The 17456-nt window shown below is 37.4% G+C and overlaps 1 protein-coding gene across 2 annotated transcripts in view; it reads left to right on the top strand.

Moving 5' to 3' along the window:
- LOC136858805 (fatty-acid amide hydrolase 2) overlaps nucleotides 1-16376 on the top strand; it is a 147280-nt gene extending 130904 nt beyond the window's left edge. For both annotated transcript variants that reach the window (XM_068225693.1, XM_068225694.1), the window contains exon 11: nucleotides 1797-16376. In XM_068225693.1, coding sequence (XP_068081794.1) covers nucleotides 1797-1895 — 99 coding nt within the window. In that variant the 3' untranslated portion in view covers nucleotides 1896-16376. The remainder of the gene's footprint in view (nucleotides 1-1796) is intronic.
- The last annotated feature ends 1080 nt before the right edge of the window (nucleotides 16377-17456 follow it).

The raw sequence follows: 17456 nt of genomic DNA, 5'->3' as shown, positions 1-17456 counted from the left end.
TGGTTAATTCATAACGTCCCCACTGTCGGCAGCCCTGAAGATGGTTTTCCGTGGTTTCCCATTTTCACACCAGGCAAATGCCGGGGCTGTACCTTAATTAAGGCCACGGCCGCTTCCTTCCCATTCCTAGGCCTTTCCTATCCCATCGTCGCCATAAGACATATCTGTGTCGGTGCGACGTAAAGCAAGTAGCAAAAAAAAGAAAAAAATTCATAACGTACAAGTTACCTTCACGTCGTCAAATGGTAAGTATACACGATCTCCGCTAAACTTTTTAATAATCTTTTCACACAATTAATACCTTGTTTCTGGTTTCCTTTTACAGATTCAACCTTCAATAAGCTCATATTCTAGACATCTTAACATCACTTCAAACTGAGATGGTCCACTGAGGTCCAATTTTAACACTGTTCTTCAACCTTTAATCTACAACTTTTTATCTTTTCATCAGTGTGTTCTACATTTCTACCATATGCCTATGACTTTCATCTTTCGTCTCCTAGAAAGGAATATAGTGATCTCTTGACTAATTTTCAACGTTATTTTCTCAATATTACTTTTTGAATAAATATGACTGATCGTCATTCTTGTCAGAGTCTAATTGTAACCGCCAATCGCTCAACTTAATTTTATAGCAATCTCGCTACTTGTTCATCACAGTCTGTTGCTTTGTCCATTTTACTTGTAATAGCAGCCTTTTAATGTCAATAATTTTAATACTTTCACCTTTGTAATTCTTCACATTGTAAAAAAAATTTTGAAACCAACATTGTTATTTTTTAATGTTAATTAGTTTAAGTCTCTTCAAGATTTTTTAAAATTAATTTCATCTAATTATATGTTAATCAAGTGCTTATTTTTATTCCGAGGTTAAGACAATGGTTGGTGATGCCTTCATACTAGGCGAAACATGTACCATTTTTAATTAATAGATCAATGTAAATCATCCAAGACAATGACTTATAGTATTGATTAGGTGGTCAATTTAATAACTAACTCACTGTTATTATTCTAATCTAATAATGGTATTAGAGCACTCGAGGCCTAGGGAGCCTTTTATTTTCACGCCCTTCCTGGCCCTTGTCTTTCTTTGGCGTATACCTTCATTTTTTGAACTGTCAAATCCCTTCCATTTTTTCTCTCTAATTAGTGTTATATAGAGGATGGTCCCCTAGTTGTAATCACCTTCACCACCACCTGGGAGTAGGCACGTTACATTATTCATCAGTTAAGTACTTTTGTGATCGTTAACTTTGAATAGCTTCTGTAACGGAACACGTACTGTGTTAGCACTTGAAATTTAAATTATTTTATACAAAATAAAGATAGGAAAAAATTGTGTGACGTCATATCTTCAGTGCAGATTGCCAGTCTATGAACGTGTACGCAGTAATGTTACAATTGTGGACTCATATACTGGAAAGTCAATATACAGTTGTTCCAAAAAAGGAATGAGAAGACTCACGTTGATGATGATGATGATGATGATGATGATGATGATGTTCAGTACATACTTTCATAATGTCATCTTTACATACTTTCAACCATTCTTCATGTCTCTCTACTATTTTGTTTTGTACAAGTCCTGCCAAACTGCCCTTGCAGCACTGTCATAGATGACATGCCCCTTAAGAAACCTATATCCATTAGTTTTAAACACTCTTGATCTGGGCACTCACTTCAAAACTCAGAACAGAAAAGAGAGTTAAACTGTAAAAATATGTAAAATATCAAAATGATACTACAGAAAATTACTTCTTAAAATAGTATTTTTGTTTATTCTGCTTGTTTTTCAGGTAATTGCAAATCAGAATCAGGATCACCTTACTCTGGCAGTTGCATGTGAGCTGGAGAAAGCATTTGGAGGCTGGGTACCACCAGCAATCGCTGTGTAGACTCTGTCAGTCTGCAGCTTGTGATTTAAGAAAAGAAAAAACTGATCCTGATTGAGCCTTATGGTGATTAATGCAGTCCCATGACCAATGCTGATGCCTTCTACGAGATCATGGATTTTTTTATTTTTATGAAACAGCTATTTGTATAACTATAAGATTGAGAATGGATATAAAAAAGACCAGGACCAAGTGCATTGTTGCTATGTGGTTTTGGTTATTAACAGTTAATGTTCAATTCAGGTGTGTGATTTCCATGTTGTAAAAAATATATATGTAGATGAATATTATTGTATTAATTATGGAAACACATTGTTTTGTGTTACATGTGTATTATTCCTGTTGTGTGTCGATGTTTGGACACAAAATGAGTTTGACTGGAACTAGACTTCACTCGTTGTATGGAATATGCACTTTCAGTTCGGAAAGTTTCTCTATAAACCTGTTCCTGTTTATAGTCCCATACTGGACCAGAAGCTCCTGCTTCTTTTTATGCCTAGCTTATTTTGTTGTTCCATCATGTTATAAGCATTGCCATTATCTTTTTATACAGAATTTAAAAATATACGTTGAACAAATGAACTTTTAAAACTCATGTTATTGTCTAAACTTTTCATATTTGCCAAAGAAAATGGTTCATTTGTAGAGTAGATGCATAAACTTTCTGTGTTATTCTGAAGTGCTATTTTATGCCAGTATTTGTGCCAGAATTTTGTTATTATTGTTGTTTTATTTTTATATATAAAAATATTTTATCAATGAATTCAATTCATTAGCTTTTGTGGTATATCAAATCATTATGATTTCTTTTATAATTTAGGTATACAAAACTGTTATTTTATATAACTCTAGGAAGTAGATGGACAGTAGCGATTGTGTAAGAGAATGCGTGGATAGAGAACACACAAAATAAAAATAGCTGGTCTGTGTGGCTCAGATGGTTGAGGCGGTGGCCTTCTGAACCCTTGGCAGGTTCGATTGGTTCAGTCCGATCGTATTTGGAGGTGCTCAGATACGTCAGCCTCATGTTGGTAGATTTACTGGCATGTAAAAGAACTCCTTCGGGACTAAATTCCAGCACCTCGGCATCTCCAAGAACCATAAAAGTATGAGCGCGGATCAAATATAAATTAATATTTATTGCATCAGCCATAAAAAAATACACATATAGAGATCACTTTTGTATATAGTGTCCTGCCTTCGAAACACATTTTCTCCATCAGATTGGTAAGTTCTTGATGCAGTCCTCATCGAGTAAAAGAGGGACGTGTGCGGAACCAGTGCGCACAAACTCTTCTACACCTGCATCATCAAACCGCTGTCCTCCTAGGTCTTGTATGAGTTGTCTAAATCTAGACTGTACGGAGGGTGTTCCAAAGGTGTCCAGTGAGTTTCCTCCAGTTTTTCCCGCGTTAAAGCGGCAATATGCGTCTTTGCATTGTCGTGGAGAAGAATGAAATTTCGGATTGGTTACCAATGTCGCTTGTTGCAATGCGCAGCTTATGCTTCATCCAAAATACGACAGTAGTAAGCTGCATTAATTCTCCCTTGTTCATGAAGAAAATCCACCAGCAAAACACCCGCGGAGTCCCAGAAAATGGTTGCAAACACCTTTCCAGCAGATGGGCGTGTTTTGGCCTTCACCGGACCTGCTTCGTCTCTTCGCTGGCACTCCATGCTTGCTTGCTTGCTTGTTTTGACCTTGGGGTGTAATGATGTACCAAAGTTTCATCACAAGTCACAATACGAAGGAAGAAATCCTCTCCTTCCTCCTCGTAGTGATGCAGGAGTCTCTGACAAACTTCCTGGTGTAAAGTTTTTTGTTCCTGGTTGAGGAGACAAGGAACCGACCTGGCAGACGATTTTCTAAAATGGAGTTAATCTCGAGTGATGGTTTGAACACTTCTGTAACTTATTCCTATGGCTAAAACAATTTGCAAAATTTTTGTCCGTTGATCTTCACCCATAATGTCACGAATGGCAACATTGTTATCTGCAATGATGTTTGTCCGTGGTCTCCTTTCATGAGGTTCATTTTTCACAGCTTCTCTTCCTGTCACACATTTTTTTAGCCCACTCATACACTTGAGCCTGCAGAAATGGTTCTTCCCCAAACTGTGTGCGGAGCCATCTCAAAATTTCGGAAGGTTTGGTGCCCTCTTTTGCGAGAAATTGAATAATCATGCGTTGTGCAACAGACGTGTGCATCTCTTGCTCACTCATGGCATACTGAAGCAGCCCAGCGCTCTACTGTCGTTCGCGCATGCAAACCTCATCTCCAGACATCCCCACCAACATCCTGGCAAATCCCCCCTCAGAATTATTACTAACAGCACATTCGAATTCCCGTTTATATTTGATCCGTGTTCGTAGTTAGTGGGATGTAAAGCCTATAACATTATTATATAAAAGGAAGACATGGGTACAAAATTTTCGGCAGCCTTAGTCAGTGGAGGATAGAATAATTTGAGTATGTAATTTCCATGATTACAGTGAAACCTCGATTCTCCGTTTTTCGAGGGACCGTGAAAATAAAACGTACAACACGGGAAAACGGAAAATCCGGGAATGAATGAAAACTATCAATTTGGCTAAACATCACAAAAATGAAACATGTATAATTATAATCTTACAAAAACTCCTAAACCAAACCAAACTACAGCCCCAGTGGGACTTCGCCTGCCAAGCGACCGCTGCTCAGCCCGAAGGCCTGCAGATTACGAGGGGCGCATCGTCAGTGCGACGAATCCTCTCGGCCGATATTCCTGGCTCTGTAGATCGGGGTCGCCATCTCACCATTAGATTCGGTAGCTCCACAATTAAAGGTAATCACGTAGGCTAAGTGGACCTGGAACCAGACTTATATCCAGGTAAAATTGCCTGACCTGGTCGCAATCGAACCCGGGGCCTCTGGATGAGAGCCGGGCATGTTAGACCGCGAACCGCATTAATTACCGGTACGTGAGTTCAAAATCTCGATACTTTATATTCAGTTTTACAGGGGAATCTTCGTCAGTTTCCCGTGAAAACTTCTTTCAGTTCAGCAACTTTGATTACGCTAGCCAAACTCTTCGAAAAATCTAACAACGCCAAGCCAAACGACAATCGACCACAAGTAGCTTTTAATTCTCTCATCTAATAAAATAAAGCATATTAGATACAAAAGCACCCAAAATGAGGGCGAAATCCGTTCATTTCTTAATCTTTCATTGTAATTTGGTCTCCGGTATACTGTTCGTAGTCAGTTTCTGGAAATCTCGTACCGCGCAAATTAGGCCTACATCGACTTTTAAAGGTTATGTTGAACTCGAAAACATGGTTTCGAATGTAAGTATCGATTCTTAAAAGTTCTCTAATACATTCTATTCAATTCTGCGCATCACAAATCCAATCAAATTGGAAAGATAAAAGAAATATCAAAACTTCAGAAATTACGGTTATTCGTGACCTTGAGGTCATCCGGAAAGTGCGCTCGCTGCACATGTCAGTACGAGTTTGAAATGATACCAATCATTTAAAATGTAACGTGCGCAAGAAAAACGACTGCGGTTTTTGGTATTTTAACACGAAAACGTAAAATTGCCAGTCTTACATTAGTAACAGTAATAGGTAATCCCAAGACCTCCTATGGCTTTCTTTTTTAAAAATGTAAGGTGCAACATCTGTTTTCGTCTCGCTAACATAATCATGTATGATAATATATAAAAAAATACTGAATTTGTGTTAAGGAGCAGTTTCGATTCCTGCCTGAAAGCCCATTTAGGTCTGCAGTGCCCTGAGCAAAGTGCCGAAAACCCCTTCGGCAGTACGATCGAAAAAATGTAAATAAAACATCTAACTCTGGACATAATATGGACGTTTTATAAGTGCGAACATTTGACGAAACGCGTTCCATCTTCACGCAGAGCTGTAGAAATACGCCGTGTCTTCTAGCAATTGCTGTGGCCACTCTCTACCCTATGATTTTCCGAGATTCTCTAAACAATACCACCCGAATGCGATGCTAAGATGGTCCCTTATGCAAGTTCACCGCCGAACGCCAAGATCCATAAATATGCCAGAGCCGTCCTTTCGTGAGATACAGTTTATTAAAAAACGATTGATAGAGGATTTAGCGTTGATGGGACTGGAATTTCTGGACGGTTGATCCGGGAAATCGTTTCTTCGAGGAACGGATAATGCAGGACTTTTACAACGTGATTTAATTACGATGCTCTCGGGACCACGTAATTTGAACGCATATTCCGGGAAAACGTACTTTCCGGGAACGGATAATCGAGGTTCCACTGTATTCTAGCCTCCAGTGATGAAGGCTGCAGTTGGAAATTTTGGACCCATTCCATTCCTTTATGTGTACTCTTAGCATGTTCTTACAAAATAAGTTGCTGCTTTTCCTCTCTTTCTTAGACATATATATTTTGCTACTGCTAGCTTTCCTACCAGAACTATTATTTTGAATATCTCTTTTCTTATTGCACCCCTAGTCATCACTTTGTGAAGATAACAGATTGATGCGAATATATCACATCTCCTGTACGAACAAGAAATTTTTCTTTGCTCTCATTAGAAATAGATTGGCCCTGCAGTGTATGGCTGTTCTGCCATGGTTTCTTTTCTTTTTCTTTTTTTCATTTTGTTAGAAATAACATCCCAAGAGACCAATGCCAGTAAATTTGCTGCCACAATAAGAAGTCCTTTTGTGGGGCAAAATTCATACAATTCAACATCTCCTGCAGAAAAACCAATAATAGCTGAAGGGTTAATAATTTTATATTATGAAAAATAGGGCATTGAAATTTCATAGCCCATCTACTAACATGCATTTCATTACTGAGGTGAATCATTTCTTGGATCTGTATTGTGGTGATGGTTATTCTCATTAAATATTAAATAAAATTTGTTTATAATAAATGATGGAATCTTTCCTTGATTACTAATTCTGAAACTGTATAATTTAGGTCATTAATTTTTGTTTAACATATGGAATATTAAGTTTTATAAATTAGAGTGTATTTATACTAATACTGTATTATGAAAATCCTATTAATGTTAAGATTCTAAAGAATTTCTTATATAACATTCTGATATGAGGGTGGTAAAAGGCATTCCCAGAGATATTGAGGAATATGATCCCTGAGTGACATCATCACTGGCTTCTCATCAGGCAGCTGCGGTTGGGAATCCCAGCTAATGCACATGGGAATTCGAAATGAAATACAGTAAAACCTCAATGCATCGTTTTTCGAGGGGGAGGGGGAAATGATGATGGATGCGGGAAAACGATAAATGCGGGCGACATAAAATAGGGGGAAATATAAATAATAAAATACGGGTACTGTATTTGGGCATAATAATAATAATAATAATAATAATAATAATAATAATAATAATGGCGTGTGGCCTCCGAAGCCGGGTGCAGATCTTTCGTGTTTCCGCATGGTAGGCAATCTACGCACTTATGAAAATGCGACTCTACCTAAGATGAATTCTAATGCATAAGTCGGCGCACACACACAGCCCCCGGACTGTCGGAATTAACCAACGAAAGTTAAAATCCCCAACCTGATCGTGACCCCTTGAACTGAAGGCCAACATGTGCTAACCACTTAGCCATGGAGCCGGACATGCTCATACTATACATAACGGTATCAAAATATTGCAGTCATGATATACGCGATGAAAATAAAAAGCACGACTTTTACGCCGTTTCGTTTCACTTTTCCTTACATCTCGTAGTAAATGGAAAACCTTCGAGGTCAGTTCTCTTATTGCAAATTGACATACATGGATATTATGGCGATAACCTGTATTTTGGTAAAGATTCCGTAGACCCTTGGCGAACGTTAGGTTAGAGATCCCACAAACCGCTGCTCGGACGATGTCACAGAGGTTAGAAATACAACATGGCGTGCCTCAGACGATGTTTCAGCGGCTAATCGATGCTGCCAACTAAGGAATTAGTTTCAAGACCAAGCTAGTGAAAAGGTTATTGGTCTGGCTTGTAACAAGACAACTGGGCAGGGGACAACAAAGTGGTTGACAGGCCTCTAGCAACCCACACACGTCACAAGGTACGACGCAATTAATAACCCTGTGACTAATTGAAACATACCCGGCGCACACAATGACTGTTTTAAACTGCACGATTTTCTCATTTTCAATGAAGCTGGCAGCCCTAGCCAGCCAATAGCAACACAGAAAATGGTGGCAAATTTGAGTTTTACAGTGACTCCATTTTAATTCTTGTAAATAAGAATACTTCTAGGGACCGGTTAGAGGGTCGAGGAGAAGCGTTGGCGCAAGGAGGCTCGTAATGATGTTGCGTGTGAATAACCTGTACACAGCACTCCAGCCTACGAGATCCTTTTTCAAGACTAGCAACTTGTAATCGCTCGTGTATTCTCACGTAACAGGTTGCCGCTATTATATGCTAGAGTATTCAGCTGTCTCTTTCAATTCAAAAAATTTTGCGTATATTTTTCTTACGTACGATCGATCTGTGCGGGAAAATTGTGGCAGAGGACAAATATTTGTTTGACAGTGCGATAAAACAATAGTTCGAGGAACGATAGATGCGGGAATATTTAACGTTGTTTTATGTGGAACATTTTTGGGACCGAGTAAATTGAACGATGGATACGGAAAAACGACAGTTCCGAGAACGATGCATCGAGGTTCTAGTGTATCATGTCTGGGGTACAGATTCCATAAACAAATTGTTAGTCCTGTGACTATGTTAATGGTGTTAACACTGGCATACAACTACCAGTTTGCTAGCTTGTTCTCTTGCAACAAGTTTGACTATTGACTGACTCTATAGTTCAGCTGGTTAGGCACTTGCCTCCCATCCTAAAGGTTTCTGGATTGTAGCCTTATGCAGTCAGTTGACATTTAAGAGCACTTATATTGTGACATTTTACTGGAGTGTTAAGAACTTCTGAAGGCCATAGGTCTCAAGAATGCTTTGCAAAGATTCTTCTTTCATGCCCGGTGCACACTCGGTGGAAGATGAAATCTGCACACGAGGTGGGTAGAGTCGAAGGTCGTTTTCCATTCATTGACGGCCTTTGCAGTCCATTCTTTATCCCAACTTCACAGTCAGAGCAATTTTCTTATTTCAGTTTTTAACCTGCGAGAGGTCCCGTCAAAAAAGTTACGTGATGGGTTGTGCGCTGTCAGTTTAACCAGGGAGTATAAAATACCAGTTTTTGAAGCAAAACACATTGTATCAGTAAGAAAAAAATATGTTCGTGAAACAAAATATCCATTTTTCCTGCAAAACATACTATATTATTAATGAAAAATATACCCATGAAACAAAAAGGACTGGATAATAAAGCAGCGCCAGGAGTCGCTCACGGTGGAAATGACCAGGCTCTTATATATAAAGCTCTCCACTGACTGACTGGTGATGGAAGGGGGAACAGCAAATGTCAACATGTGCAGAGGACGTGTCCCTCGAAAGGTACAGGAGGGGAGGAAGCGGTATACTGTGAAATTATTATGAAAGAAGGAAAAATGTATGCGCCTGGTTTAAAAGACCGTGACGCGACCCTCGCATGTTAAGCCAGCGGTAGAGGAGTGTGTCTGGATTTCAGTCAGGTTGATGCAATTGTATGGCTGTCTTAGTGAAATGGAAGCAATTTATTAGCATGTGCTTTATAAGGTCAGTTGGTATTTAAGTGATTTTATACACTAGAACATGCCAGAAGTTTACTGGCACTTCAAACAACCTATTTTGAGGGCAAAAGTCCAGGATGACATAATCTCTTCAAAAGCATGTTATGGGCATTGCATTGTTGTTGTTATTGTTTCATTTATGACTTCTGTTTGAGGAAGTTTCTCTACTTTTTCCTTTCACTTCTGTACTTTTTAATTATTTGTTTGATCTAGAGTTGGCTGATGTTTGCAGATCAAACCGTTGAGATTGACCTGTGTATTATCTGTATGTGATTTACGTTGCCAGAATATTATCAGCTGCAAGGTGAGGAGTGGACATTAGTAACATAAAATTTCGTAATATAGTAGTTGTCTCTCTTGTGATATCTGATATTTGAATCTCGAGTGTACTTGTTTTATGCTTTCCCACGTGAGTGGTTTTTTAAAAATTCGGTTCCCCATCAGAAAGTAAAAAATTTAACAAACTAGATTTCCACTTCCAGAGGCACCCATAGCCCTGAGGTTCACTGAGCCTAAACCAAAATTGAATAGCAGGTTAATTTCTGGGAGCAAAGATGGCCCGGCATAGAGCTAATCACTACCGTACCACTTGCCAAGGTTACGGATAGTGGAAGCCTTTACCTTCTGCCCCTCCGAGGGCCTTCATGGCCTGTGTGGAGTTGGCTTTGCTTTTTATCTATCACAATTCTAGGCTCAAGTAAGGTCAGTTTCAATTTTCTGTTTCACTCTACCAAATGCAGATGTGCCAACTCGCCCAATTTAAGCGGGAGACTCCCTATTTTTGGTCCTCCCTCCCTCTCTCCTGATCGCAGAGACTTATCTCCTGATTTTGAGAAAAGATGTAGTAGTCCTGTATTTTTTTTTAATCCCAGGTTTTTCCTCATTCTGTAAGTAGCTGGAGAGAATTGGATGTTCAGTGCGTGTTTGTAATTTCGGTATTGTTGGTTTTGCCACATACTGTATATTAATTTTCATTCTCTTAAGTTCTAGAATTTTTTGTTTTCTATTTCAGATTTCCACAACAGGAAATACATTAATCAAATTTAAGTTTTTAACTGTCTTGTTTTAATCTTCAAGGAAAGCCTTCATCATTCCGAGAAATTGTTTTTAAGAATACAAGCATATAGTATACTGTATTAAGTTGTGTTTCATTATGTTTTAAGTTCTGTGTTTTATATGTTCATTGACTGTTGTTCTATTTACTGTGTAGATTTGTTAAATGATTAGTTCGGGAGTGCACAATTAATATTCATTGTGCAATGATATGACTATTTGGAGGTTTACCACTGTCGAATAATTTTGTATCTTGAATTGAGAAAGACACTGGAGATAAGTCAGTATTTTTTTGTACTGTGACCACATAATGAATATTCTCTACAGGCTGACAAACTTACGGTCAAAGTACGTAAACACAAATATTGCACTCCTCACAGTTACATCAAGTTTCACTTACTTCCAAAGGAAATTATTATAATTTTGTTGGTAATTTACATATTCATGTACTGTATTGCGCAAAGCTAAATTGAGCTGCTGTACTTCCTTTGAGCAATATTTTATATACCGTAAAATATAATGGTTTGTCATCAACATAGATTTTCTTTTCAGTTTTCCACTGGTAGAATTTTCTATTGTATTACTCTTTACATATGTAGTTGATAGATATAATTTTGTTTCCACACCTAACAGACATTTATGTAAGTTTGGTTACTGAGGATGAAAACAAAAAACAAAGAGTGAAACATTAGGAATTTATGCAGTGTGTCTATTTTGCTAGAATTATGTATGATATTTGAGATCGCAAAAGCATTCATTAATGCCTGACTTAAAAATTATAAATAGCAGTTTAACCCTTCCCGTACATTATCATCCTATTATTTATAATCAGTAAATTGCATGCTGAAAAACTGGATTCAATTCCAAACATCTCTGCAGTATTCATATGGAGTGAGGACATAGGATGCTGTTGACGTCCATTGGAAGGGCGAGTAAGCCTTGAGTGAACCCCTTAGTGTTGTTCAACAGGAATAGGCTCTGTGACGACACTAGGCTTCACCCTCTCCGTATCACCTCCTCATATCGCCCCCAGACACACAGGTCGGGCGTCAAAATAGAAAGACCTACACGAGACGAGCCAAACATGGCCTCGGTCACTCTTGGCACTAAAAGCCATACAATAAATAAAAACCAGATTATTTTAACCTGTGAGAAAGACTGGACTTAGAGTTGAACAGTTGTTCATAACATGAAAACTATTCAACAAACTTAACTCTCAGACTTACACCCACACTCCAGAGTCCCCAAAACTTTGATTTTGTCAGATGTTTTGTCGGACTGTTCACTATCAACCTTGAGCCCTCTTATGCTCAGCATGCAGGCAAATGTAATTCGTGATATTTTCGTAGACTTCACTGTCGCTTACATTAAATTCAAAATATTCCATTTCTGTATAACCAGAAGGTAGATTGTGAACAGTTCCTATATTGCCAGTAAAAGCGCCACACATAGTACATGGCAGCAACGCCCAAGAGAGTTTCGGTTTACTTGGTCTGCTATCTAGTGGACCTAGAGTAGAACGGAACGTCGAAATTGACGAGCAGACAGCCAGATGGCGTCAAATTGAAATGTCTGCACACGGTAGCTGAGGCCATACGGTTATTTATTTATCACCACTGGCATTTGTGGACCAGGCTGAGTTGCTCAGACAGTTGAGGTGCGGGCCTTCTGACCCTAACTTGGTGGGTTCGATCCTGGCTTAGTCCGATTGTATTTTAAAGTGCTCAAAACTATCAGCCTTGTGTTGGTAGATTTACTGGCATATAAAAGAACTCTGGCAGGACAAAATTGCGGCACCTTGGCGTCTCTGAAAACCGTTAAAAAGTAGTTAGTGGATGTAAAAGTAACATTAATTATTTGGCATTTGTGGGGTGGTGATTCACAGCATCCAGATCACTTGTTATTGTCACTATCATGTAAATGATCATTTACGCTTACTGTAAGACGCGAAGAAAATCATTGCCATGTGAGCTTTCTGAATCACTAAAATGGCTTATATAAAACTACTTTGACATCGGTATCTGAAACAGCAGCCATGTTTACAAACAGAACACAATAGGACAGTCATGGAATATACATTTATTATTCCTTCTTTGCTACAATCCTGTGCCTTCTAAATCTTGTCTTATGTTTATCTGACATATTAATAAGAATTTACAGTTAGTACTAGTTACCTAATTATCCAAGAGATGACAGGAGTTGGCTAGAAAATATATGGGTGCATTCAGGTGCTTAGAGAAGTGAAGGATTGACAGTTATGTTCCTCAGCACATTTTTGTCTACCAGATGAAATTGGTAGAATGAAATTATCATTGTGCATTTAATATGGACTGTCAATATCACTGTGTTGCTATGATGTCCTGTGTTCTTTAGAGGATGGACAAGCAAAGTATAATGCATATTGTTATAGCATGCCTGTTACTAACATGCTTGCAACAAATTATGACCATATACCTTTTAGGTATGCAAACATATTTCAATTATGTGGTCACATAAAATATTCTTTGTGTTTATAGTAAGATAAATGGTGGTTGTATTTATGTAATAATTAATTACACACATTACTTTTATTATGTTTATTTAATTCCTGTGCCACAGCATTGTGCTGAATATTGTGTTCTCGCCCAGCTCCTTCTTGCTTTTACTTTTGTCGTTCACTCTAGTCTCGAGGTGAACTCTCATCATTCCACACTAACACACGTTGCCAGACAATATAATAAAGTTCATGAGACTGATGCGTAAGTTGTTCCTTGCAGCTAAAGAACCACCAGTACCACTATAATTATTTTTTAAAGTAGTTTGATTTCCTTTTGTTTATGTAGAACAAATTATTCTTTAATTATATTTTTCTTGTCTTTTTTTTTGGTCACTGTAAATGGTTTCTTTCCCTTGCGGTGATAATGATTTGTGCACCACTTCTAGTGGTCACAGTTGCATTTTGGAATTATTTCAATAAGTATGCCTACTTAATATTTGTGCTGTTTTAAATTTATCAAAAGAAAATTTTCTTTGTGGTGATTACTTTGACTATTTTGCCATCATGAGAAGAATATTAACTAACCATTTTAAAAAAATGTTACAAATGATTCGTAGAGGAAAACGTATATGGCTGTGTTAACTCTGGAGATTTTTCAACCTAAATACAGATTATGAAATTAGTTTCATTAGGTTCAGTTTTACATGACTAATCACAAATATTTTTTTTTTTTTTTTTGGGAATTTCAAGGTCTCCAAATAAAAATCTAGAAAACTGAAGGGGTTAGCCTCTGTTTGCCCTCCATGATCATGTACACAGGTTTGGTAGCCAGTCCAGTTAAAGCCATTCTTGTGAGTCTTTCACAGTTCATTTCGTACTTTCTCTTACTGATCTTCATCATCCTTCTCTTCTGTTTGGTAATTAAACCAATATTGTTCAAACAATTTTTCTTTTTCAGTTTTCATGTTATATCCTTTCATGTCATCTTCTAATAATGCTTAGGGAGGGAGAGTACACTTGAGTGAATATACAATTTTGATCATGATATCACTGCTGTAGTGCTTCATCAATAGCTAACTGTAGGTAACTTTTGAGTGAGCCTCTCTTTATTACCTTGCTTGGAATTATTGTGTTCATCAAATGTTTTGATTGGTACGAGTTATTTCATTTATCCCATAGTATGCATTATAGAATGTTATGGAGAAAAGTTCCTGAAGGTGGCAAAATAGCCAATGTACACATTACCCCATGTTGAAGAAATCAGTGCTGTGCCATTATGTATGATTAATATTCTCAACTGTATGATGTTTGATGATAATCAACATATTTGCAGTATTTAAAAGTTTCCTTTTATAGTTCTTTTCATTGTACACTTTTTCTCTCTTTTTCTTTTCACTGAGGCAGAAAAGAAAGGCCTAATATATCAGTAGATAACCAAAATATTATAATTACATAAAGCTTGGAATGATAATCTTTACAAAAAAAAGAAAGAATAGAACTAACAGATGTGGAACCTTTGTCATTGTTGGTGGATGAATGTTTGAACATTTCTGATACAGGAATTTTACAAACTCGTACAGGATTGAATCTCCTGAAGTGCTACTGTCCCAGTGGAAGATTTGTCCTGTTTCTGCTCTAACACTGAAATTTCATTCTATTACATATAGATAGAGACATTCAAAATTTGCATTTTCGATAAGACAAGTTCTAATATTTCTTCCCAAATATGATGGATTTTCTTTTCAGCTTATTTCATAATATTGAAAATGCTGTGACTTTTTTCATTTGCAGGCATTTTGAATGTAATCTAGTGATTGACCAGACAACTTAAACAGCATTGGATGTATTGTGTCTATTCTTCCTTTATTTGTTTATAGGAGGAGAGTTATTAATAGCGGTATGTGAAAATACATCAACCCACAAAATGCCAAGTTGACATTGTCAGTACGAATATTAAAAAGCTGTTGGTAATTGCAGCCAATCATCCTTATTGGGAAATTTTTCTTTTACTAATTATAAGAAGCCTTATCAGGACAAACTTCTGGCTCTCCATCATCTAGTGGTTGAAGGGACATTCATTCGTCTTATATCATCATCATTTTAAAGTACCGTACTATATTATGCAAATTAACTATGATTCTAAATCTGAAACTACCCCCAGTTTTTACAGATGATTGCATAAGAAATGAATAACAGTGGGAAATTTTGTGTGTTCTGGCTGGCAGGACATATGGGTTTGGTATGTTATAGCTATGAAAAATACTACCCATTGGCCAGAATATTAATACAAAAATACTACTTAAAAATAGGGGTGATTTGCTGGTCGGTGCAAATGTAGAATCATGAATACCCCTTTCTTCCACAACAACGTTCTGAAGGATGGACTAACTTGTAGAAAATAACGTGCTGTATTATTTCTCCTATTTGAGAGGTAGGTAGAATTTTTTTCCAAGTCTTTTAAAAATATAATTTATATAACAATAATGTTTATAAAGTAGGCCTTTTCAGTCGTGAAATTACCAGTCTCTTGCCCCAGTGTTGCACGAGGCTCATCAGTTGGATATCTCCCCTAGTGTACTCTCACTGCATTTCCGTACAAAGGAGGCTTGCAGTGGTTTCTCAACAGTGCACTAGCCGCCAGTTTTCGGAAAGTTGTGGCAATCCTGCTGATGAGCCTACTCGCCCACTGGGGCAAAACGCTGGGTAATTTCATGATTGAAGACCTTGAATACCGGTACTTCAATATTTACTGTCTGTGAAATTAAATTATAGTCCCCTTCTGGGAACAGATTTTTTTTTTTAAATGTCTCCTCAATTGCTAGAGATTTTATTTGCCACCGAGGTGTCAGAATTTTGTCCCACATGATTACTCTAATGTGTCAGATGCAAACAACACAGAGTACAATACGCATTTAATCACCCTCTAATGCTGCTGACCTCAGCTGAGATTGAACTTCCTACCTCAAGCTACTCGTAGTTGAAAAACAAACTTGCCTTTTGATTGTCTCTGTGGATAGCTAAAACATTGTTTCATCACAGCTTTGTATATTCCTTGCTTTAAATACATACCAGTCTACAAATATTGATATATTACATATGTTGTGGGTTGATATCACAGATGGTTCTGGACCATACTGTGCATGTTTAAATGAATATTGTCAATATTGTAGTTAAACTACTGTATCTTCATAAGGCCTGAAATTTATACAATATTTGTATTTTTGCAATTTGTTGTTAGTAAATATATCTTTTTATTATTGTATTTAACAAATGAATTTTATAATGTCTGGATTTTTATTATGTTTCTATTTCCTGTAACAACTGTCAATGTGACTTGAGACCGACAAGGTCATCTCCATTCGAGACGACAACTTTTAGTTACAAATGTTACACGTTTTATTCGTAGTATTGACGGTCTCACTACACTCCTCAGCATAGTGTTTTATTTAACAGTCAGCAAGATCTATTAGACGAGAGGACTTTGCACCTCAATGTGTTTTTAACTCACTAATCATGATCACTGTCACTTCACATCATTACGTTTTTTAATTTGTTTGTATATTATGTAATCATTGTTTTACTACTGAAGATGGCCTTGAGATTAGGCTGAAACATGTATAGACTTTGCTTCATCTAGCAGATGACTCGAATTGTATTGATAGGAGGATTTTATAAATATTTTCTTTTGTAAAGTGATAACCGTCAATACGGAATGAGATTCATAACTTGCAATTTACTATTAGTGATGAAATTTTTAAAAATTTTATTTTAAAGTAGACCACAAATAGCTCCCTACCTGTCTTTCTAAAATCTCTGCATCGATCTGCTTCACTGTAATATTGAGACAATTAGAACATTCCAGCAGCTTAAATTGGCACCAGATATCTTTACAAGAAAAGTACAGTGAACTTCCCATGACCTCTATTTTTAGATTTAAAAAAAAAATTATTGCAAAGTGAATGTGTCCTATTCACTATCTTGATGCGCATAGTACCATCTATTGACATGAGTTTTAATTATGCCCATCACTAAGTTCTGTTTAATTCTCATTGGCTGAATGGTGAATGTTGAGGCCTTCGGTTCAGAGTGTCCCGGGTTCGATTACCAGCCGGGTCGGGGTTTCTAATCGCATCTGATTAATTTTTTTGGCTTGAGTAGTGGGTGTTTATGTTCGTCCCAACACTTTCCTCTTCATATTCAGACAACACACTTAAACACCAACTACCACAGAAACACGCAATACTGATTACATCCTTCTATATAGGGTTGGCGTCGGGAAGGGCATCCGGGCATCAAACAGGGCCAAATCCATATGTGCGCCATAGTTCGCTCCTGTGCCCTCACAAATGTGGGAA

This window comes from Anabrus simplex, chromosome 1 (assembly GCF_040414725.1).
Source record: "Anabrus simplex isolate iqAnaSimp1 chromosome 1, ASM4041472v1, whole genome shotgun sequence".
Classification (NCBI taxonomy): Eukaryota; Metazoa; Arthropoda; class Insecta; order Orthoptera; family Tettigoniidae; genus Anabrus; species Anabrus simplex.
This window is presented reverse-complemented; position numbering and strand designations above follow the sequence as displayed.